This window comes from Lepidochelys kempii, chromosome 6 (assembly GCF_965140265.1).
Source record: "Lepidochelys kempii isolate rLepKem1 chromosome 6, rLepKem1.hap2, whole genome shotgun sequence".
NCBI lineage: Eukaryota > Metazoa > Chordata > Testudines > Cheloniidae > Lepidochelys > Lepidochelys kempii.
The window spans coordinates 86973813-86996825 of record NC_133261.1 but is presented as its reverse complement, the minus strand read 5'-3'; the positions used below and the strand labels follow the sequence as shown (position 1 = coordinate 86996825).

Below are 23013 nucleotides of genomic sequence, written 5' to 3'. Positions count from 1 at the left end.
TTGCCACGCGTAGTAGCTACGACACAAGATTGCTTGTGGCATTCATGGAGGCGCTGACCACAGCGGAACGCTGCTTTTGAGCTCAGGAAACAAGCACTGAGTGATGGGAATCACATTGTGATGCATGTCTGGGATGACGAGCAGTGGCTGCAGAACTTTTGCATGAGGAAAACCACATTCATGGGACTGTGTGGTGAGCTTGCCCCAGCCCTGCGGCGCAAGGACACAAGAATGAGAGATGCCCTGTCACCGGAGAAACGCATGGCAATTGCACTGTAGAAGCTGGCTGCTTCAGACTGCTACCGATTAGTCGCTAAACAGTTCAATGGTCAACTTTCCCACTCCGGACTCATGTTGACGGAAGTGTGCAGTGCCATTAATCGCATCCTGCTCTGAAAGACCATGACTTTGGGCAACATGCGTGACATTGTGGATGGCTTTGCACAAATGGGCTTCCCTAACTGTGGAGGGGTGCATTCCAGTTCTGGCACCAGACCACCTAGCCACCGAGTACATTAATCGCAAGGGGTATTTCTCAATGGTTCTCCAGGCACTTGTGGATCACCGTGGGCATTTCAGAGACATTTACGCAGGCTGGTCCGGAAAGGTGCGTGACGCACTCATCTTTCAGAACACTGGCCTGTTCAAGAAGTTGCAAGCGGAGAGTTTCTTCCTGGACCAGACGATCACTGTAGGGGAAATCGAAATGCCCATTGTGATCCTGGGAGACCCCGCCTACCCCTTAATGCTGTGGCTTATGAAGCCATACACGAGGCAACTTGACAGCAGCAAGGAGCAGTTCAACAACAGGCTGAGCAAGTGCAGAATGACTGTTGAGTGTGCATGTGGCTGTTTAAAAGACCGCTGGCGATGCCTGTATGGGAAGCTGAACTTTGCCGATGACACTGTTCCTGTGCTTATAGCTGCGTGCTGTATCCTCCATAATATTTGTGAGGGGAAGGGTGAAAGCTTCACCCAGGGCTAGACTGCAGAGGCTCAGCACCTGTAGGCTGAGTTTGAACAGCCAGAGACCAGAGCTGTTAGAGGGGCACAGTGTGGGTCCATAAGAATCAGGGATGCCTTGAGGGAGCAATTTGAAGGTGAAAGCCCCAATATTTGTTGCTGTGCTCGGGATTGCAGTGCTTGTAGTGCTAGGACGTGATTGGTGCATATGAGGCAAGAAGGGGGCTTAACATTGTCTGTTGCTTTCAGTGCTCTGTTTGCTTTCACTTATAGAATAAAGATTGCTTTCAAACCAACACAATTGTTTTATTAAAAGACAACAACCAGAGGAGAGAGTCAAACAAAAACATACATCAGCAGGAAGGGGGATGGGGGGAAAAGGGAAGGTCTCAAGAGGAGGAGGGGTTCTGAGATGGCTACAGATCTGTGACTGTCCAGGGATCATACCCAGCCTTCTCCTTTGGAGTACAATGCAGCTGGTGCTGTACTTCAGTAGGGGCCAAACTGCAGAGGGATGGGTGTTGAGTGAAGTGGGCAGTGGGAGTCCACAGTGCTGGACTGCGAGGACTAGAATGCTGCAGGAAGAGAGTGGAGCCGAGAGGTTGATAACAGTGAGTTGGGGGTGGGGGCATGGGAAGCAACAGCAGCTGCAGGGGAGGGCAGGCGTGGAGCTGCTTGGTTTGCAGTGCTAGTATCCCCTGGAGTGTGTGTCCACTTAGTGCTCCATAAAGTTTAGAGCCGCTCTGTGGCCTCTTTCTGGTGTGCTGCATTCTCCTTTCGCTGCCCCGCCACTCCTTCAGTTCCTGTTTCTCGGCGGCGGAGTGCATCATAACCTCACGGAGAAAGTCCTCCTTCGTTCTTTTGGGCCGCTTTCTAATTCTGCACAGCTGTTTCGCCGCTGATAACAAAGAGGGAAGCTGGGCTCCCAAGGTCATCTCTGTGAAGTTTAAATGCAACATTTTACAGAAGCAGTATTGTTTGCAACACGGACAACACTGATTCAGTGCTTTAAAACACCGCCGCTATTCACACACTTGTCGCTAACTGGCTGACCCCAGGCAAGCACACAAGCTACACTACTGCCAAAATGGTGAGTAGCCGCAGGGGCAGAGTAAATCACTCTTCTGGGACCCTGCTGAACAATGGGCACATGGCTCCTGTGGAGAGCCAGCACTGCAGGAGGGCCTGATAATCATTCCTGTCCCCATACTTTCCACAGGATGTGATCATTATGGAAGATACCTCGCTGCTGAGGGTGAGCAGGGAATCAAGGGAGGGTTTTCTCCAAGCCTGTGGCTTTTGCACGGGCCCTGTGTGGCTTGCCTGTGTGCAGCAATGGTGTCTCCCCTGCTCCCCACCCTTCCTGTGACGGCAAAGTGGCACAGGAAAGTTACCCTTAATGGGGCAATAAACAAAGCAGCTCTGTCGAAGAACCTGCAGTAGCGGATTGCCCAGTATCTCGTCCATCCTCCCCGTGGAAGGAAAAGGCCTGGGTAGAGACCGTCGAATCGTGGAAGTCAACGAATGGCTATGCAGGTGGTGTCGGAGAGAAGGCTTTGGATTCTTTGACCATGGGATGGTGCTCCAAGAAGGAGGAGTGCAAGGCAGAGATGGGCTCCACCTAACAAAGAGAGGGAAGAGCATCTTTGCAAGCAGGCTGGCTAACTTAGTGAGGAGGGCTTTAAACTAGGTTCACCGGGGGAAGGAGACCAAAGCCCTGAGGTAAGTGGGGAAGTGGGATACCGGGAGGAAGCAGGAGCACGTGAGAAGGGAGGGCTCCTGCCTCATACCGAGAAAGAGAGGCGAGCAGCGAGTTATCTCAAGTGCCTATACACAAATGCACAAAGCCTGGGAAACAAGCAGGGAGAACTGGAAGTCCTGGCACAGTCAAGGAATTTTGATGTGATTGGAATAACAGAGACTTGATGGGATAACTCACATGACTGGAGTACTGTCATGGATGGATATAAGCTGTTCAGGAAGGACAGGCAGGGCAGAAAATGAGGGAGTTGCACTGTATGTAAGAGATCAGTATGACTGCTCAGAGCTCAAGTATGAAACTGCAGAAAAACCTAAGAGTCTCTGGATTAAGTTTAGAAGTGTGAGCAACAAGGGTGATGTCGTGGTGGGAATCTACTATAGACCACCGGACCAGGGGGATGCGGTGGACAAGGCTTTCTTCCGGCAACTCGCAGAAGTTACTAGATCGCACGCTCTGGTTCTCATGGGAGACTTCAATCACCCTGATATTTGCTGGGAGAGCAATACAGCGGTGCACAGACAATCCAGGAAGTTTTTGGAAAGGGTAGGGGACAATTTCCTGGTGCAAGTGCTGGAGGAACCAACTAGGGGCAGAGCTCTTCTTGACATGCTGCTCACAAACTGGGAAAAATTAGTAGGGGAAGCTAAAGTGGATGGGAACCTAGGAGGCAGTGACCATGAGATGGTCGAGTTCAGGATCCTGACACAAGGAAGAAAGGAAAGCAGCAGAATATGGACCCTAGAATTCAGAAAAGCAGACTTTGACTCCCTCAGGGAACTGATGGGCAAGATCCCCTGGGAGAATAACATGAGGGGGAAAGGAGTCCAGGAGAGCTGGCTGTATTTTAAAGAATCCTTATTGAGGTAACAGGGAAAACCATCCCGATGTGTAGAAAGAATAGTAAATATGGCAGGCGACCAGCTTGGCTTAACAGTGAAATCCTTGCTGATCTTAAATACAAAAAAGAAGCTTCCAAGAAGTGGAAGATGGTACAAATGACCAGGGATGAGTATAAAAATATTGCTCGGGGATGCAGGAGTGATATCAGGAAGGCCAAATCACACCTGGAGTTGCAGCTAGCAAGAGATGTTCAGAGTAACAAGAAGGGTTTCTTCAGGCATGTTAGCAACAAGAAGAAAGTCCAGGAAAGTGTGGGCCCCTTACTGAATGAGGGAGGCAACCTAGTGACAGAGAATGTGGAAAAAGCTAATGTACTCAATGCTTTTTTTTGCCTCTGTCTTCACGAACAAGGTCAGCTCCCAGACTACTGCACTGGGCAGCACTGCATGGAGAGAAGGTGACCAGCCCTCTGTGGAGAAAGAAGTGGTTTGGGACTATTTAGAAAAGCTGGACATGCACAAGTCCATGGGGCCGGATGCGTTGCATCCGAGAGTGCTAAAGGACTTGGTGGATGTGATTGCAGAGCCATTGGCCGTTATCTTTGAAAACTCATGGCGATTGGGGGAAGTCCCGGACGACTAGAAAAAGGCTAATGTAGTGCCCATCTTTTAAAAAAGGAAAGGAGGAGGATCCTGGGAACTACAGGTCAGTCAGCCTCACCTCAGTCCCTGGAAAAATCATGGAGCAGGTCCTCAAGGAATCAATTCTGAAGCACTTAGAGGAGAGGAAAGTGATCAGGAACAGTCAGCATGGATTCACCAAGGGCAAGTCATTCCTGACTAATCTAATTGCCTTCTATGATAACTGGTTCTGTGGATGAGGGGAAAGCGGTGGATGTGGTGTTCCTTGACTTTAGCAAAGCTTTTGATATGGTCTCCCACAGTATTGTTGCCAGCAAGTTAAAGAAGTATGGGCTGGATGAATGGACCATACGGTGGATAGAAAGCTGGCTAGATCATCGGGCTCAACGGGTAGTGATCAATGGCTCCATGTCTAGTTGGCAGCCGGTATCAAGTGGAGTGCCCCAAGGGTCAGTCCTGGGGCCGGTTTTGTTCAATATCTTCATACATGATCTGGAGGATGGTGTGGATTGCACCCTCAGCAAGTTTGCAGATGACACTAAACTGGGAGGAGAGGTAGATACGCTGGAGGGTAGGGATAGGATACAGAGTGACCTAGACAAATTGGAGGATTGGGCCAAAAGAAATCTGATGAGGTTCAACAAGGACAAGTGCAGAGTCCTGCACTTAGGATGGAAGAATGCCATGCACCACTACAGACTAGGGACCGAATGGCTTGGCAGCAGTTCTGCAGAAAAGGACCTAGAGGTTACAGTGGATGAGAAGCTGGATATGAGTCAACAGTGTGACCTTGTTGCCAAGAAGGCCAATGGATTTTGGGATGTATAAGTAGGGGCATTGCCAGCAGATCGAGGGACGTGATCGTTCCCCTCTATTCGACACTGGTGAGGCCTCATCTGGAGTACTGTGTCCAGTTTTCAGCCCCACACTACAAGAAGGATGTGGAAAAATTGGAAAGAGTCCAGCGGAGGGCAACAAAAATGATTAGGGGACTGGAACACATGAGTTATTGGGAGAGGCTGAGGGAACTGGGGATGTTTAGTCTGCGGAAGAGAAGAATGAGGGGGGATTTGATAGCTGCTTTCAACTACCTGAAAGGAGGTTCCAAAGAGGATGGACCTAGGCTGTTCTCAGTGGTAGCAGATGACAGAACAAGGAGTAATGGTCTCAAGTTGCAATGGGGGAGGTTTCGGTTGGATATTAGGAAAAAGTTTTTCACTAGGAGGGTGGTGAAGCACTAGAATGGGTTACCTAGGGAGATGGTGGAATCTCCATCCTTAGTGGTTTTTAAGGCCAGGCTTGATAAAGCCCTGGCTGGGATGATTTAGTTGGAGATTAGGTCCTGCTTTGAGCAGGGGGTTGGACTAGATGACCTCCTGAGGTCCCTTCCAACCCTGATATTCTATGATCTCCACGAGAGTTTTCTGGGGCTCGCCAAGATCTGACTGCTGTGACTGGCTGGGGTCCTCCAGGGTAGGAAAGAGCTCCTGACTGCATGCATCTCTGGCCTCTGATTCATCCTCTGCCTCTGGTTCTCCCTCCCCCTCTTCATCCAAGATTTCCTCCTCCTGGCTTGGTCCACTTTCGACTGGTACGTGAGCCAGCGGACTATCCACGGAGGCCTTCGCAGTGGAGGTGGGGCCGCCAGCAAGTATCATGTCCAGCTCTTTGTAGAATCAGGAGCTTGTGGGCGCAGCACCGTAGCAGCAGTTTGCCCCCCGCACCTTGTGGTAGGCGTTCTGCAGCTCCTTCACTTTTATCCTACACTGCAGTGTGTCCCAGTCGTGGCCCCTTTTTTATCATGCATCATGAAATCTGTCCGTAGGTATCATAATTCATATGGCTGGAGTGCAGCTGGGACTGCACTGCCTCCTCTCCCCAACTACTGATGAGGTCCAGCAGTTTGGCATTGTTCCAACCGGGGGATTGCCTGGTGCATGGAGCAGGCATGGCCACCTGGGAAGATGTACTGAGACCATTGCACACATCACCGAGCAAACAGGAAGAGGACTTTCAAATTTGCAAAGGAATGTACAGACAATGGGGATGAGAACTGGTCACCTGAGGGCCGGGCAGTAGAGTTCAAACCTATGACCAGACAGGTGAGAACATGCATGGACACCTCCCGGAGGCCAGTCGCAGCACTGTAATTGCCATGGAGTCTACATTGGCACTGTAGCCCTAGCGCAGAAAGCTCTATGCCTCTCGTCAGGGTGATTTGTGGTGGGTTTGTTTTGTTTGTTTTTTGTAGCGTGCTATAGCTGCGCAGTTTGTGCGCTCTAAGTGGCTTGGCAGTGTGTACATCTTGGGAATTACAGCACAGAAAGCTGCGTTCCTGCTCAGAAACTCGCCAGTGTAGACAGGGCCTGAGAGCGACTACACTGAAACAACTCTCAAACTATGCAGTATGTTTAGATTAGCAGACTGATTTTTTAACAGTTGATGACCTGTTGTAATTTATGCACTGGGGATGGAGCAGTTTAATTACCTCTGTCAGCAGCACTCTAGTTTCAATCCACCCTCCCTGGGAGACCAACTAGCTCAAGTTTAAAGCACCCCTTAATTTGAGCTACAGATTTGAATGTGTGGATTAGGAGCAAAACTCAAGTTACAGCTCTAGTTAATTATGTAGTAAAGACAAACCCTAAATCTGTAACATTAATGAGACCTATGTGTGTGCAGGGGTCCAACTGACCTCAGTGGGCCTTGGATCAGGCCCTAGATCAGGGGTTATCAAACTTCATTGCACTGTGACCCCTTCTGACAACAAACATGACCCCAGGAGGGGAGCCTGAAGCCTGAGCCCACCCAAGCCCCATCACCTTGGGCAGGGGGACCAAAGCCAGGAACTGGTAAAACTCAGAACTCTAAAGGTTTGCGGTGAGATTCTGTGCTGCGTCTCTTAGATGTGGAACATGGAATTCACACTACAGAGGACAGGGTGTTAAGGCCACCTTCCAATCTTGTGCTCTGCCATGGCTGAAGGGGCCCGCCATGTAATTTAGGCACCAAAGGCTGTCTGTCTAAGTTATGGCAACTTTCTAGCCTGCCCTTTTTCCTTCCTGTAGCACGGCCCAGAATCTCTGCAGTGCTGTGCTGATCCCACTCTGGATACACTCCTTCTAGCCCCACACATGCCTTTACTTGCAAGAGGTCCTTGGAAGATAGCCCAACTGCTGTCTTCCGCTGTGCCAGTGCTGGGTGAATCTTCTCCTGGACACACATGGGTTTTAGAGCCTTTTTACACTGCTCAAGCCCTTTTGTGTGGTGTAAAGGGACCAGAGTGAGGGTTAGACTCTCCTCTCTGAATTCCAGTCTTGACAGAGACGTAAGAGAAACACACGTTTGTGTTAAGTTAGTTCAAAATGAAATTGTAATTTTAAAGTCTGCATGTACATTATGTTGCGGCCAAGTTCTGCCTTCAGGCATACGTGCACTATTCCCATTACATTCGGTGGGAGCTGCAAGATAGTTTGAGATCTCAATCTCTTATTAATCTGTCTCTGTATTTTTGCTGGATTAATTCTGCATTTGAACCATTGTAGAAGAGAATTTTTTTTTTTCCCTTTGAGCTAACAAATATTCATCTAGTTACTTTCATTGTCTTTCTGAAAGCATGGTTTCCGAATTAGGTAACTTCATAACAAATATCTATACTTTCATATTCCCGTATTAAGGCAATGTCACTTGCAAAATACAAGATAGCAGAAAAAGATTTCTCCTACTTCTTCTCTGATGACCCACCTACATTTATCTTCAGTCCCGCAAACAAAAGGCGAGGGAGGCCTCCAAAGAGGATATCTATTAGTCGTGTAAGTAATCACAAAAACTGAACTACTTCGGTCTTGAAAATGAATTGTATATCTGGCATAAAGTAGATCTTGTCTTACATTTGGGGACACAAACAGAGCGCAAGCATGATATTTAACCTTTTAATTTCAACAGGTGGTGGAAAAAGGAGTATAGATAAATGCATGTGAGAGGGTTCTACCATCCAGAAAGGTAGCAGAAAATTAGCTTTCCAGTACGTCTACTGTAGGGTGCAGTTGGTGACTTGCACACTAAAACTACCTTCGCTTGCAACCAAAATGAAAACTATATAACGTGTCCCTAATTACACAGGATTCTAGCACAACCTAGAACTCTAAATTTATTAATTATTAAACTGCAGAGAATCTTCCTGGTCTTTCCATTATTAGACAAATGCCTGAGGAGCAGTGTGCTTCAGTGTGAAGTAAAGCTACAGTTGTTCTTTGTTTATATAGCTCTTGAAAGAATGTGATGAACTGCAATATATTTTCCCACATAGTTGCTGTGTTCTTTTTCCAGGACAAGATTGCTAGTAAACAAAATACTCCAGGAAATAGAAGTAAAGTGGCAAAGGAAAGGGCAAGACTCCAGAAACAAAAAGAAGAAATGCAGGCCATGGGTAAGTTCAGCCCTCCTGTGATTGTTAACATCAGTTCCTGTAGACCCAAGAGCTTACTGTAATAATGGCATTTTGGGTATCTGCCTTTTTAAAATGAAAATTTTAATGACTTACACTGCCATTAAATATGACTTGTTTCAATGCTTGAGGTTGTCTCCCTGATGCCTCTATTATATTATAGTAGTATTGTATCACAGGCAGTCAAATTATACTGCTCTCTTCTGTAAAGTTAAGTAGCAGACAAAATGTGAGGGAAATTCACCAAACACGTTTTTATTTTTAAGTCTAATATAAGTGCTATAGGCTCAGTATGTACAAAACCATGGACTTGTAAATCCAGATAATTGATTGATATACACAGAGAGAGAGAGAGATAATCAATCTCTGATTAGAAGGAAGAACTATATGAAAGACTACTTCAGAAGTTTAACCAAAAATGAACATGAACCCCTATCTAAATCTACAAGAAGTCTTACCAAAAGCTAACCAGACACTTTAATAATCCTGGACATGTCATTTCACAGAGACTTGGAGCTTGCTTACATGACAAAATTGTTCCGGTGTGATTTCAAACTATTTTTGTGAAATCAATGCAAACCTTTGTATGGATACTCTTTTTTTTTCTTTTTCTTTTTTTTCTTTTTTTTTCAGTTTGAGAGGCTTATTTGGTTTAGTTTTAAGGTGAGAAGGAATTGGTTTAGCTAGACCAAAACAAGCCTGGTTTAAACTAGTGTTCATACAGCCTTTACACCAGTTTTTAAAACTATTTAAATTAAACCAGTGCAGCTTTCTTGTGTAGACAAGGAATTTAAAGGCCTACAGTCCCTTTTCAGTCAAACTCACTCTCTTTCGAAATCAGTGTTTAAGGACTGCAGGGTTGGGGGTTGGCATCTGTTCAGTGCCTTGGGGAATTTCCATTTCTTATCCTTTAACTATACTTATCCTTTCTGAGAAAATATAAAAGATTTCCGCCCTTTGGGCGAGATTGTCCGATTTGCTCGGGTAAGGGGCAGAATGTTGTTGCACTGCCCTTTGAGAAGTCTGGAAGGATATTAGGACTTGAGGAGTAAGGGCCCACCTGTGCAAGGGAGTGGACATGAAGGCTCTGCAGAGCCAGGTACTTCTGCATACTGGAAGTGGCAGTAAGACACAAGGGAATAAAGGGGCACCTTAGGTAGGCCCAGTTACTACTTTGTGCTGATGTACAGGATTGGCTACAATTTGGTCTTGTATCAGGCTATTCAGAATGTCATAGTTTAACTCTATCCTTCCATCATCCCATTGAATCAGAGCAACCGAAATCCTTTTGGTACAGCTTCTAGCTCCAGACTGAATTTGGGAACAGTTGGTATTTTGATAAGTGACATGGCATGTATTACCATGGAAACTGTATATATGTCAGCCTTTGGGTTCCATGGGCCTGACTAGAACATGGCCACTGCAATATGGGGTTTGGCTTCAAAATAGCTAATGACCTTACAATAATCAGTTTTAACACACACAAAAATAGAATGTGCACATTTTATGCATGTGTATTACACTAGTTTTGTGTGTTCATTTTGCTAATCACTGCCCTACAACCTGATTTAAAACACATTATTCACAAGTATTGTAACTTCATATTGGGATTACGAACACATTAAAGCAAGTAATTGAATGAATATGTTCTCCTCTATAAAGAGACGTTTATTTTAAAAAAAACAAACCCCAACACATTTTAAACAAAAAGTATTCTGAACCATATAACGACGGAAATCATTACATAAAGCACATAAGAATGGCCCTACTCGGTCAAACCAAAGGTCCATCTAGCCCAGTATCCTGTCTTCGGACAGTGGCCAGTGCCAAGTGCCCCAGAGGGAATGAAAGGAACAGGTAATCATCAAGTGATCTGTCACCTGTCGCTCATTCCCAGCTTCTGGCAAACACAGGCTAGGGACACTATTCCTGTCCATCCTGGCTGATAGCCATTGATAGACCTATCCTCCATGAATTTAGTTCTTTTTTTAAACCCTGTTGTGGTCTTGGCCTTCACAACATCCTCTGGCAAGGAGTTGTGCATTGTGTGAAGAAATACTTCCTTTTATTTGTTTTAAACCTGTTGCCTATTAATTTAATTTGGTGACCCCTAGTTCTTGTGTTATGAGAAGGAGTAAACAACACTTCCTTATCTACTTTCTCGACACCAGTCATGATTTTGTAGATCTCAGTCATATCTCCCCTTAGCCGTCTCTTTTCCAAGCTGAAAAGTCCCAGTCTTATTAATCTCTCCTCATATGGAAGCCGTTCCATATCCCTAATAATTTTTGTTGCCCTTTTCTGAACCTTTTCCAATTCCAATATATCTTTTTTTGAGATGGGGCAACCACATCTGCACACAGTATTCAAGATGTGGGAGTACCATGGATTTATATAAAGGCAACATGATATTTTCTGTCCTATTATCTATCCCTTTCTTAATTATTCCGAGCATTCTGTTAGCTTTTTTGACTGCCGCTGCACATAGAATCATAGAATATCCAGGTTGGAAGGGACCTCAGGAGGTCATCTAGTCAACCGCCTGCTCAAAGCAGGACCAATCCTCAACTAAATTATCCCAGCCAGGACTTTGTCAAGCCTGACCTTGAAAACGTTTACGGAAAGAGTCCACCTCCCTTGGTAATCCATTTCAGTGTTTCACCACCCTCCTAGTGAAAAAGTTTTTCCTAATATCCAACCGAAACCTCCCCCATTGCAACTTGAGACCATTACTCCTTGTTCTGTCATCTGCTACCACTGAGAACAGCCTAGGTCCATCCTCTTTGGAACCTCCTTTCAGGTAGTTGAAAGCAGCTATCAAATCCCCCCTCATTCTTCTCTTCTGCAGACTAAATAATCCCAGTTCCCTCCGCCTCTCCTCATAAATCATGTGCTCCATCCCCCTAATCATTTTTGTTGCCCTCCACTGGACTCTTTTTCCAATTTTTCCACATCCTTCCAGTAGTGTGGGGTCCAAAACTGAACACAGTAATCTAGGTGAGGCCTCACCAATACTGAATGGAGGGGAATGATCATGTCCCTTGATTAGCTGGCAGTGCTCCTACTTATACAGCCCAAAATGCTGTAGGCCTTCTCTGCATGCTGACTCATATCCAGCTTCTTATCCATTGTAACCTCTAGGTCTCGTTCTGCAGAACAGCTGCTTAGCCGCTCGGTCCCTAGTCTGTAGCAGTGCCTGGGATTCTTCCATCCTAAGTTCAGGACTCTGCACTTGTCCTTGTTGAACCTCATCAGATTTCTTTTGGCCCAATCCTCTAATTTTTCTAGGTCCTTCTGTATCTTATCCCTACCCTCCAGTGTATCTACCACTCTTCCCAATTTAGTGTCATCTGCAAACTTGCTGAGGGTGCAATCCACAACATCCTCCAGATCATTTATGAAGATATTGAACCAAACCCGCCCCAGGACGGACCCTTGGGGTACTTGCTTGATACCGGCTCCCAACAAGACATGGAGCCATTGATCACTACCTGTTGAGCTCAACGATCTAGCCAGCTTTCTGTCCACCTTACAGTCCATTCATCCAGCCCATACTACTTTAACTTGCTGGCAAGAATACTGTGGAAGACCGTATCAAAAGCTTTGTTAAAGTCAAGGAATACATCCACACTGAGAGGATGTTTTCAAAGAACTATCCAGAATGACTCCAAGATCTTTCTTGAGTGGTAACAGCTAATTTAGACCCCATCATTTTATATGTCTAGTTGGGATTATGCTTTCCAATGTACATTACTTTGCATTTATCAACATTGAATTTTATCTGCCATTTTGTTGCCCAGTCCTCCAATTTTGAGAGATACTTTTGTAGCTTTTTGCTGTCTGCCTGGGTCTTAACTATCTTCAGTAGTTTTGTATCATCTGCAAATTTTGCCACCTCACTGTTTACCCCTTTTTCCAGATCACTTATGAATAAGACTGGTCCCAGAACAGACCCCTGGGGGGACACCACTGTTTACCTCTCTCCGTTCTGAAAACTGACCATTTATACCTACCCTTTGTTTCCTATCTTTTAACCCGTCACCAATCCATCTTCCCTCTTATCCCATGGCAGCTTATTTTGCGTAAGAGCCTTTGGTGAGGGACCTTGTCAAAGGCTTTCTGAAAATCTAAGTACACTATATTCACTGGATCCCCTTGGTCCATGTGCTTGTTGACCCCCTCAACGAATTCTAGTGGATTGGTGAAGCATGATTTCCCTTTACTAAAACCATGTTGACTCTTCCTCAACAAATTATGTTCATCTATATGTCTGACAATATTTTTCTTTATTATAGTTTCAACCAGTTTGCCCGGTACTGAGTCAGGCTTACAGGCCTGTAGTTGCTGGGATCACCTCTGCAGCCCTTTTTAAAAATTGGCATCACGTTAGCTATCCTCCGGTCATCTGGTACAGAAGCTGATTTAAATGATAGTTAACAGACTACAGTTAGTAGTTCTGCAATTTCACATTTGAGTTCCTTCAGAACTCTTGGATAAATACCAATAATAAGCTGATTTACTTGTCAGCAGTTACAACTTCCCTGATGAAATATTGACATCTATAATGCTTAGTATCTCCTTTATACCAAGCTGGGGACGGGCAAACTTTTTTGGCTTGAGGGCCACATCAGGTTTCCAAAATTGTATGGAGGGCCGGTTAGGGGACACTTTGTCCCCAAACAGCCAGGCGTGGCCCTGCACCTGCCCCCTGCTGCGCCATCCAATCCCCCAGCCTCATTTTTGACTGCCCCTATGGAATCCCTGACCCGTCCAACCCCCCTGTTCCCTGCCTCCTGACCGCCCGACCCCTATCCATATCCCCGACTCCTGATCACACCCCCAAACTCCCCTGCCCTCTATCCAACTCCCCTCCCCTACTCCCTGCCCCCTTACCACACTGCCTGGAGCACCAGTGGCTGGCGACGCTACAGCTGCACTGCCCAGAGCACTGGGTCAGGCCGTGGCTCTGCAGCTGCGCTGGCTGGCCACCCAGATCATTGCACTGAGGCTGCAGGGGAGGGGAGATGGTGAGGGAGGGGCTGGGAGCTAGCCTCCCAGGTCAGGAGCTCAGGAGCCAGGCAGGAGGGGCCCATGGGCCGGATGTGGCCCATGGGCCGGAGTTTGCCCACTTCTGTACTAAGCAATTGTTAATGAAGAATTAAAAGTTAAAAAAAGAATTGTGTTGGAAATTCAGTCTTTTCAGTACAAGTAAGACAATAAGGGCATAAGCAATATTGCTCTGGATTTCCAAATGAGAGCCAACTGGCAATATGTACTCTATGAAACCAGCTAAATGTAGAAACCTGCTAGTGGATGATCAAAATTAGATAGGAAAAACTATAGACTTTTAAAAAGGTTATTTTTCAGTTTTCAGTCCCTGCTTGCTATAGAAATAATGACTCCTGTCATTTTGTTCTTTAATCTCCACTTCTAAGTCAGTCCTTGGTGCTTAAGCAAGTGATAACTCCATTGACTATAATACCCCTTAACGTGACACACTTTCTTTCCCCAGTCATGTATTATCACTTGTGTTGCTGTAATCAAAGCATTTAACCTAATATGTCCTCCTTGTGTATTTGCTCTACTCCCAATCCAAATTTTTATCAACTAGGACTAGCAGAAAAGATGGAGTTCTTGTCAGCCAGAGATAGAAATATTGCAAAGCGAAGTTCTAAGATTCTGATGTTTGAAACACTTGAGCTTCTGCCTTATATTCTTACTGGTTGGCATAGAAACAATTTAATCATCACAACAATTAAAATCTTTTCACTTGGTAGTTATCAGTCTACCTATTTAAAGCAGTTATATCAATTTAACTTTTTGTAAAAGTAAAATAGTTTAGATTGATATCCTTTTTTTCTGCACAGCTTTTGAAAAAGCTAAATTAAAGAGAGAGAAGGCACATGCTATAGAAGCCAAGAAAAAAGAGAGAGAAGATAAGGAGAAAAAGAGAGAGGAGCTGAAAAAGATTGTGGAAGAAGAAAGGATGAAGAAGAAAGAAGAGAAAGAGAGACTCAAGATAGAAAAAGAAAAGGTAATGCAATTTCATTACATGTATGTCTGATGATGGGATGAACCCTCATCCCACGGATAGAAAGGTTAATGAACATTTCATGCACTGGGGCAGTGCCAATTACACGTACCTGCAGAACATGCTCTGTCTGGAGAAGGGAGGCATGGAAAAAGGTGAAGCTCACAGCTGGGCAGGAGGGGAGTTTCTCCAGGAGGAGAGGTGGCTAGGGCATACCAGTGAGCTTCAGTAGCAAGGGGAGCCCACCTCAAGGTAGTGGCTAGCCACTTTTCCAAATACATGTTTGGGGGTGGATGGACTTTGCAAGCCTGATGTGGGTAAGAGGCCCTGTAAGGCTACTATCAGCCAACAACCTGGGTAGCATCATCATGGACTAGAGCAGGGGTTCTCGCAACAAATTTTTTGGTGGCTTCAGAGTGCGGCCACCAACTCTCATTGATGGCTGCACTGACACTTTTTTTTTTCCCCCCTAAAATACTTAATTAACTTTAGGGAAAAACAATTAAATAAATATGCACAGATTCACATCCAAATCATTGTAATTTATATTTGTAGGGTTTTTTGGCAGACTCCATAACAAAAATAATGCTGCCTCCCCCTTCGGCCCCCGAACTCCCATCCAGGGCTTAATGGGTCCTGGGGCTTACTGTGAAAAGTTATATTTGTTAATATCACAGCACACTTAGTAACTTTATCGTACAGAATGAAAACATACTTGTTTCTGTCTTTATTGTTCTACCAAAAATATTTAGAATCATATCTAGGTAGGGCTGGAAGGGACCTCAAGAAGTCAAGTCCAGCCTCCTGCACTGTGGCAGGACCAAGTAAACCTCCTAGAACATCCCTGACAGGTGTTTTTCCAACTTGTTTTTAAATGTTTCCAATGATGTGGACTCCATAACCTTCCTTAGGAGCTTATTCTAGAGCTTAACTACCCTTATAGATAGTCTTCCAAAATGTTAAGTGCAGTAATAAAGAGGACCATGATCAATTGTTCTCCATATCCACTGAAGGCAAAACAAGAAGTAATGGGCTTAATCTGCAGGAAGGGAGATTTAGGTTAGATATTAGGGGAAAAATAGACTATCACCCCGTAGTCTTCTTTTCTCAAGAGTAAATATGCCCAGGTGTTTTTTTTCCTCCCAACCTTTTCTCATAGGTCAGGCTTTCTAAACCTTTTATCATTTTTGTTTCTCTCCTCTGAACTCTTTTTTTTTTTTTTTTTTTTTCTAATTTGTCCATCCTTCCTAAATTGTAGTGCCCAGAATTGGATGCAGTACTCTAGCTGGGGCCTCACCAGTGCTGAGTAGAGCAGGACAATTACCTCCTGTTTCTTACATACAACACTCCTGTTACTACACCCCAGAATTATATTAGCCTTCTCCCCCCCTCCCCCCCCAGCAACCTCACATGGATGACTTGTATTCAGTTTGTGGTTCGCTATTAACCCCTGCCCCCCCTCCCCCCAATCCTCTTCAGCAATACTACCACCTAGCCAATTATTCCTCATTTTGTAGGAGTGCATTTGATTTTTTTTTTCCTTCCTAAGTGTAGTGATTTGCACTTGTCTTTATTGAATTTCATCTTGTTGAATTCAGATCAGTTCTCCAATTTGTCACGGTCATTATGAATTTTAAACCTGTCCTTCAAAGTGCTTGTAATCCCTCCCAGCTTGGTGTCGTCTACAGATTTTTATAAGCATGCTCTCTACTCCATTATCCAAGTAATTATTTTGCTCAGTTTCATTGGAATACAATTACAGGTTTTTATGCTGTAGCAGAGTATAGTAATAAAATACAACTGGTTTCATATCTAATTCTGAAGGTTTCAATTTCAGGAAAGAGAGAAATTACGTGAAGAAAAAAGAAAGTATCTGGAATACCTAAAACAGTGGAGTAAACCTAGAGAAGACATGGAATGTGATGACCTTAAGGTATAAGTGCTGGGTAACTTTTGGGGTAGTGCATGCTTGTGCTTTGCAAATTTCTCTATGCAGCTCTGCTAATGCACCCCAGTCCTGATCTGAAGCAGCTTGTCTGTTGAAATACTAAGCTTCTTAAACAGAAGCTGTTAATTGTGCCTAACTGTTTGACTCTGTAATATGAATACATGAGGTTGGAGGCCTGAATTTTTTTTTTTTTTTTAAACGTAAAGATTTGAATCAGGTCTTCAGATGCAAAAGGCTAGTGCGCTAACCTTTTTGGAACAACTCTCCCAGCCACTTCTGCTTTTCTGAAAATTGAATCTTGAGAAACTTGTCTGGCCATTTTGTGTAGACTGGGTACAACAGTTTGGTAGGCGTTCTTGCCATTTTTAACAATTTACCAAAGAAAGGTGCTAAGCTGTTAAAGTGAACTTCTTGTGTTCAAGATACTTTAGATTTATCCATTCCCAGTCTTATGAGTGCTTTTTGATGTTGTGGTTTTCTTGCCTACCACTTATTACAGGTCTCTGGATTATGCATGATGACTCTCTTCAGTTTGAAATGAACAACTGCTTAATAGAGTTTATAGAACAGAGTGACTGAGTGGATCCTTACTAGACCTATCTGCTGAGATTGTTCAAACATTGGGATGTTTGAGGCACTGCTCTGCTTGGGAAAATAAGACCTTTGCTTAAGTCTGAAATCTATCCTCGTACTAAATTCATGCACCTTTCACAAGAGTTTAATTTAACTGTAGGCCTTTGGGTTGTGAACAGTCCAATAGCAGGGCTTCGATAAACAACTGGCAACTACAGAAAAAGCTCTGAGAGGCACTTCTAAAATTATCCTTAGAGAATTAACACATATGCAGCTAATGTGAGTTGCAGTGCTCCGTTAAAATTTGACCCAGAGTTGCTTCTGGCTCTTTGTATCGTGTGTTTCTGGGTCATGGTTCCAGCGGAGAACATTCTCCACCAAAGTCCAGGAGGAAGTACAACTTATTTGACTCATGGTTCCAACCACCCAACTTCTTTTAGGCTGCCTTTGTGTTTTTTCTCCCATTCTATTTTGTGCTTCCTTTTTGAAGGTGGAAAAGGAGGAGCAGCACTCTTTTTTTTTTTTTTTTTTAATAGACCTTTTTGGTTGAGATATTTGTGGTGATCTGTTGCATAGTGTTGGTGCTCACTAAATTGGATGATGTATGAAAAATAGAGTTCCTACCCCAAGGAACTAACATTCTAAATTAGAGACAGTACAAATAAAAATACACAGTACATCAGATTACCAGAAGACTTAGTCTGAGTGAGTGATTGATCTTTACATGCACTTTCTTTATAATGCTTAATCTTGATATGGGGCAGGAGGGCTGAATGAAAAAAGAATGTCCCAAATACAGGCAAAAGCAAGAAAGAGGCTACAAACATGGGGGGAGGAAGATAGAAAAGTTTGTTAAGTAAGGATGTGAATGAAGTGTATAAACATAGAAGGAGAGGGGTATAGTGGAAATGAAAGCTGAGAATGCACCAAGGTATGGAGTTGTGCAGGGATCTGAAGGTGAGAATGAAAAATGTTGAGCTGATTATGAAAGGGAGGAAGTCGGAGGAGAATGGTGTGATAACTTCCTCTTGCTGATCTGATCAGTAGTGTTTTTTGCATATACTTGAAAAGGCAAAATGAGATGTGGGGAGAAAGAGAACAGGAGTTGCTTAGCTGAGGTAAAAGATGACCAGGTCATGGTTAAATAGGGATTAACAGATCTGTCAGTGGTGTCTCTAGTCACATTCTACCACATCAAGACTTTTATCTTAGAGAAAAGATAGTGGTCTGCATCAGAAATACTTGTGAACTCAGGCTTACAGGTTGGGTCCCAGGTCTGCTTGGCTGCTGTGTATTTTCTTTGGCATAGAACAGATAAAATGCTGACTATCTCTTAGCTATCTGTGAATGGCTTTTACTACTTTAAGCATGAACATAACCATCATTTTTCTGATCTTTGTTTCTGGACTCCCAGCATCCTGGAGAGGGGCCATTCTTTATTAATTTTTGACCCTGACCACCTACCTAGAAAAAATATCTTTTATATTTTTGCAAATGTCTCTACTTAAAACCATAAATCAAAAGTCTGAGCTGTTGTCAAATGTGATCATTGTAAAAGATTGGCTTGATCTTGACCACATAAAGAGATACAACCAATCTAAAACACCTCCAGCCATATTGACAAAGCAATTGCAGTAGAACCTCAGAGTTACGAATTGACCAGTCAACCACGCTCCTCTTCTCCACCCTCCCCCCCCTCCCCAAAAAAAGCAAATACAGTACTGTTAAACATAAACTACTTTAAAAAGGGGGGAAACAGCATTTTTCTTCTGCTAATTCATTAGACTGGCCCTGGCCATCCTGATTTGGAATTGGTCATATTTTTTGTAAAGCCTTACTGAATATTCTGAGAGCACTTTTTTATTTTATTTTATTTTGCTGGCATGGACAATTCTGCAGATTGAGATTCTTTAAAACCTTTGAGAAGGAAATGATTTGAAGGGGAGAAACTGGCAATTGGAGTTCTTGGAATAACTAGCTCTGATCCACACCTTAGTTTAGAACAAGAGACTAAAATACACTCAGATTCATTAGGTTAGCTAAATTATACATTTAAGGATTTACCTTTGAACTATATGCAATTGCAAGTTTGATTGCACACTATTGTGTGTCTGTTAAGTACTTGTGTATTCTGCTGAAATCCAATGAAATATTGGGTTGTTTCCTTTGTATTGCAGGAACTTCCAGTTCCGACTCCAGTGAAGACGAGACTGCCACCTGAGATCTTTGGTGATGCTCTGATGGTCTTAGAATTCCTTCATGCATTTGGGGAACTTTTTGATCTTCAAGATGAGTTTCCAGAAGGAGTTAGTCTAGGCAAGTTATCATTTGGTGATGTGCTTTAATTTACATTGTACTCCCATATGTCTCGTGTGCATTTATGAAAGTTTCAGAATTTGTTTACATTAAAATAAACTCTTGTACCACTCTCCAGTGTAGCTTTCTCAATCAGCTTGTGGTTGGAGCTCTGAAATTTACATGACTTCTAATATAGTAGGGTTTAGTCTGCTGTTTTACAAATATTTTCTTGAATTTATTACTTACACTTTTATATTAATGTGTTTAAATGGGCATTGTTTGTCAACACTTTCTCAAGCAACCCCTAAAAATATTTTTTCCTCTAATGCAATAACTTGTTGTACACCTACTTGACTATTACCTATGGAAGAATGTTTTTAATTCTTCACTTCATATTTGCTCTTACAGCACTGTGTCAAAAGTGACACCTCTTAAATTTTATTCGCAGAAGTGTTAGAAGAAGCTCTTGCAGGAAATGATAGCGAAGGCCCACTATGTGAATTGCTCTTTTTCTTCCTGACTGCCATTTTCCAGGCAATGGCTGAAGAGGAAGAGGAAGTGGCCAAAGATCAAATAGCTGATGCTGAGACCAAAGGTCAGACCTTAACTTTACTAATAAAAACTGAAATTCCTATGTAATTAACTTTAAAACTAAACTGCATATACTTGGTTATATTAGCATTGTTTGTTTTATTATGTATGGCTAGATATAAAAGTGGTTTTTTGTTTTTGTTTGCAGTTGGGGGGTGGGGGGTGTCTTTAAAAAGCAAGCTTTTCACATTGTTATACCCAACAAAGCACACTAGGCATTTAGCAGTTTGCATATGTTTTGAAAACTTCAAGGTTTCCCTCTGTCTCCTTCTTTTCTGGCTCCTTCAGCAATGCTAGATATTTCTCCTGCGGGTCAGGAGAATAGACATTCTCCTGAGCCTTCATCTGTAGTTGCAAGTTGTTCTTGACTCAAGCCTGATTTCTTCCCCCCACCCCCCCGCTCCAAAATTAGAGAGCCAAATAATATTCTCTAACTGGAAATTCAGTACTCGCTTTCAAAGAAAGTAAGTACTAATTATGCATGCACACTCCTGGATGTCCAGTGGCCACCATTTCCTTATATTAGGAGGACACTTCATAGAATGATTTAGGTACTTGTGCCTCTGGGCTCAACTCTTAGATTGCAGCAGCAATCTTTCGAGAGGCATGCAGTGGCCATTTAAAAAATTATCTTGCAACTGCTAACATCAAAAGGAAGTTCTTATTTTAAGCTGTCAACGAGTCCTATATACAGGTCTTTATCTCTAATAGTTTCAGTTTTGAGTTTTCCTGCACTGGAACAATGCTGTATGTCTGGTTTGGGAACACTATGAGCCTGTTCCTGGAATGCTCTCTGCCCACAGAACACTCCTGAAGTCACAGGGAGGGCTTGCAGAATCTGGCCAGGCATGAGAATGTTTAAAATCTAATCAGACTGATTTAATCTTTTTCTACCACAGAGGTTTAAATTAACACTGTGTTTTGATGCGGATTGGAAAGAAGTAGAATTGTACATAAACTGACCGTGTCCCTTTAATATTTGCTAATGCTGTGTTATGACCATATCCCAATTATTTTAAAATGGGGGAGCAAATGAAGAAAATTTAAAGCTGTCTTGAAAGACAAAATAACTTCTGGTCTCTAAGAAGTAGAGTTCTTAGCAGAGAAAGCATAATTACAATCAGGGAATAGTTCAGGTCACAGTAATTACAAACTTGACACATTTTCCTTTCAATTGTTGATGTGTTTTATTACTGGATATTGACCTACATGTGGTATTGCGCTCTCTCCCTCTCCCTCCCCCTCCCCTTCCCCCTCCTAAAGGAAAAAACAAAACCAAACCCACAATTTTAGAATAGGGTGAAATTTAGGGATTAAATTTTGACAAAGCACTTTTGGATAGCTGTGACTTTACCAGTGGGAATCATTGCTTTTAATTTTTAGGACTCTTTCCCTCTGCAGCGTCCCCCCCCCGACCCGATCAGAAACCGTTTTTTTTTCTCTTTAACTTTTAGTGGAGGTTTTTCTGAGGTTTTTCTAATCTGCCAGGGGGTGCTTCCCCTCCCTTCCCCCAAGGCTCCGCCCCTACCCTGCCCAGTTCCTCCCTGGAGCACGCTGCACCCTCTCTCCTCTTTTTTTTCTTTCCCTTCCCCCCCCCACCCCCTCCCCCCATGCTGGGAAACAGCTGATCCGTGGCAGGGGGTAGGGACTGGGAGGGAGGGGGAGGTGGTGATCAGCTGAGGGGAGGGAGAGGTGTTGATGGGGGGCTTAGCAGCCACCATATTTTTTTTTTTTCTCCTGTGGGTGCTCCAGCCCCAGAGCACCCACAGAGTTGGCGCCTATGCCAATAAGATTCCTTCTGCTGTAACAGAAAGAATCCCAATGATCCAGATTGTCAAATGCCAAATTGCAGAAACCTGCATTACAGGTAAGAAAATCTTCCTGTATCATCTTTGGTCCTATAAGTTTTTTTTATTGACAAAATCAGTACTTGGTGTACGATTTTAAAACAATAAACTTAAGCATTTATTATGCTGTAATGTAATGCCTCATTCTAACGGAGAAATCCCTCTGGTTTGTTAGCTTCCAGGAGTGTGTGTTCATAGAAGATACTGGGATCAGGAAATCACCTATAAGGGCACTAGCTACTGAAATGAGAGGTTCCAGAGGAGCACTGCCCCAGAAGGCACTGTGCCTCCCCAGAGCTTCTTAGTGTAGAGGAGGAGAGCAGCTATTGCCCTGCTCATGAGGCAGGGTTCAGTGTGTATACCCCCTTTGGCCTGCCAAACTTGCTGACTAGTGGGGACAGGAAGCCATGGCCCTACTTCACCCTGCTTCCCCAGAGTTGGCTATTGGCCAGAGGTGGGCAAACTACGGCCGTGGGCCACATCCGGCCCGTGGGACCCTCCTGCCAGGCCCCTGAGCTCCTGGCCCGGGAGGCTAGTCCCCAGCCCCTCCCTGCTGTTCCCCCTCCCCCGCAGCCTCAGCGTGCTGCTGGTGCATCGCTCTGGGTGGCTTGGCAGTGCAGATGCAGAGCTGCAGCCTGACCTGGTGCTCTGGGTGGCACGGTAAGGGGGCAGGGGAGTTCGGGGGTGTGGTCGGGTCAGGGATGTGGATAGGGGTTGGGGCGGTCAGAGGGTGGGGAACAGAAGGGTTGGATGGGGCAAGGGTCCCGGGGGAGGCAGTCAGGAATGAGGGGGGCGTTGGATGGGGTGGCAGGGGGCCGGGGCACGCCTGGCTGTTTACGGGAGAGCCAGCCTCCCCTAACCGGCCCTTCATACAATTTTGGAAACCTGATGTGGCCCTCAGGCCAAAAAGTTTTCCCGCCCCTGCTTTAGGCACTTGTTCTACTTTGTTCTCACCTGATCTCAAGAACTATGACTGTGAGTGTGCCTGGCCCCATGTGACAGATGTAAGACAAACAGGAAGACTCTGAGAGTCTTATGACCCTTGCACACCCATGCAACTGTCAGTCACAGT

At 44.3% G+C, this 23013-nt stretch overlaps 1 protein-coding gene across 7 annotated transcripts in view; it reads left to right on the top strand.

Annotated features, from left to right (window-relative positions):
- The window catches only part of BAZ1A (bromodomain adjacent to zinc finger domain 1A), a 115994-nt gene that overhangs the window by 49950 nt on the left and 43031 nt on the right, over window positions 1-23013 (top strand). For all 7 annotated transcript variants that reach the window (XM_073349002.1, XM_073349005.1, XM_073349004.1 and 4 more), the window contains 6 exons: window positions 7884-8018; window positions 8536-8635; window positions 14521-14687; window positions 16522-16617; window positions 19383-19521; window positions 19952-20098. In XM_073349002.1, coding sequence (XP_073205103.1) covers window positions 7884-8018; window positions 8536-8635; window positions 14521-14687; window positions 16522-16617; window positions 19383-19521; window positions 19952-20098 — 784 coding nt within the window. The remainder of the gene's footprint in view (window positions 1-7883; window positions 8019-8535; window positions 8636-14520; window positions 14688-16521; window positions 16618-19382; window positions 19522-19951; window positions 20099-23013) is intronic.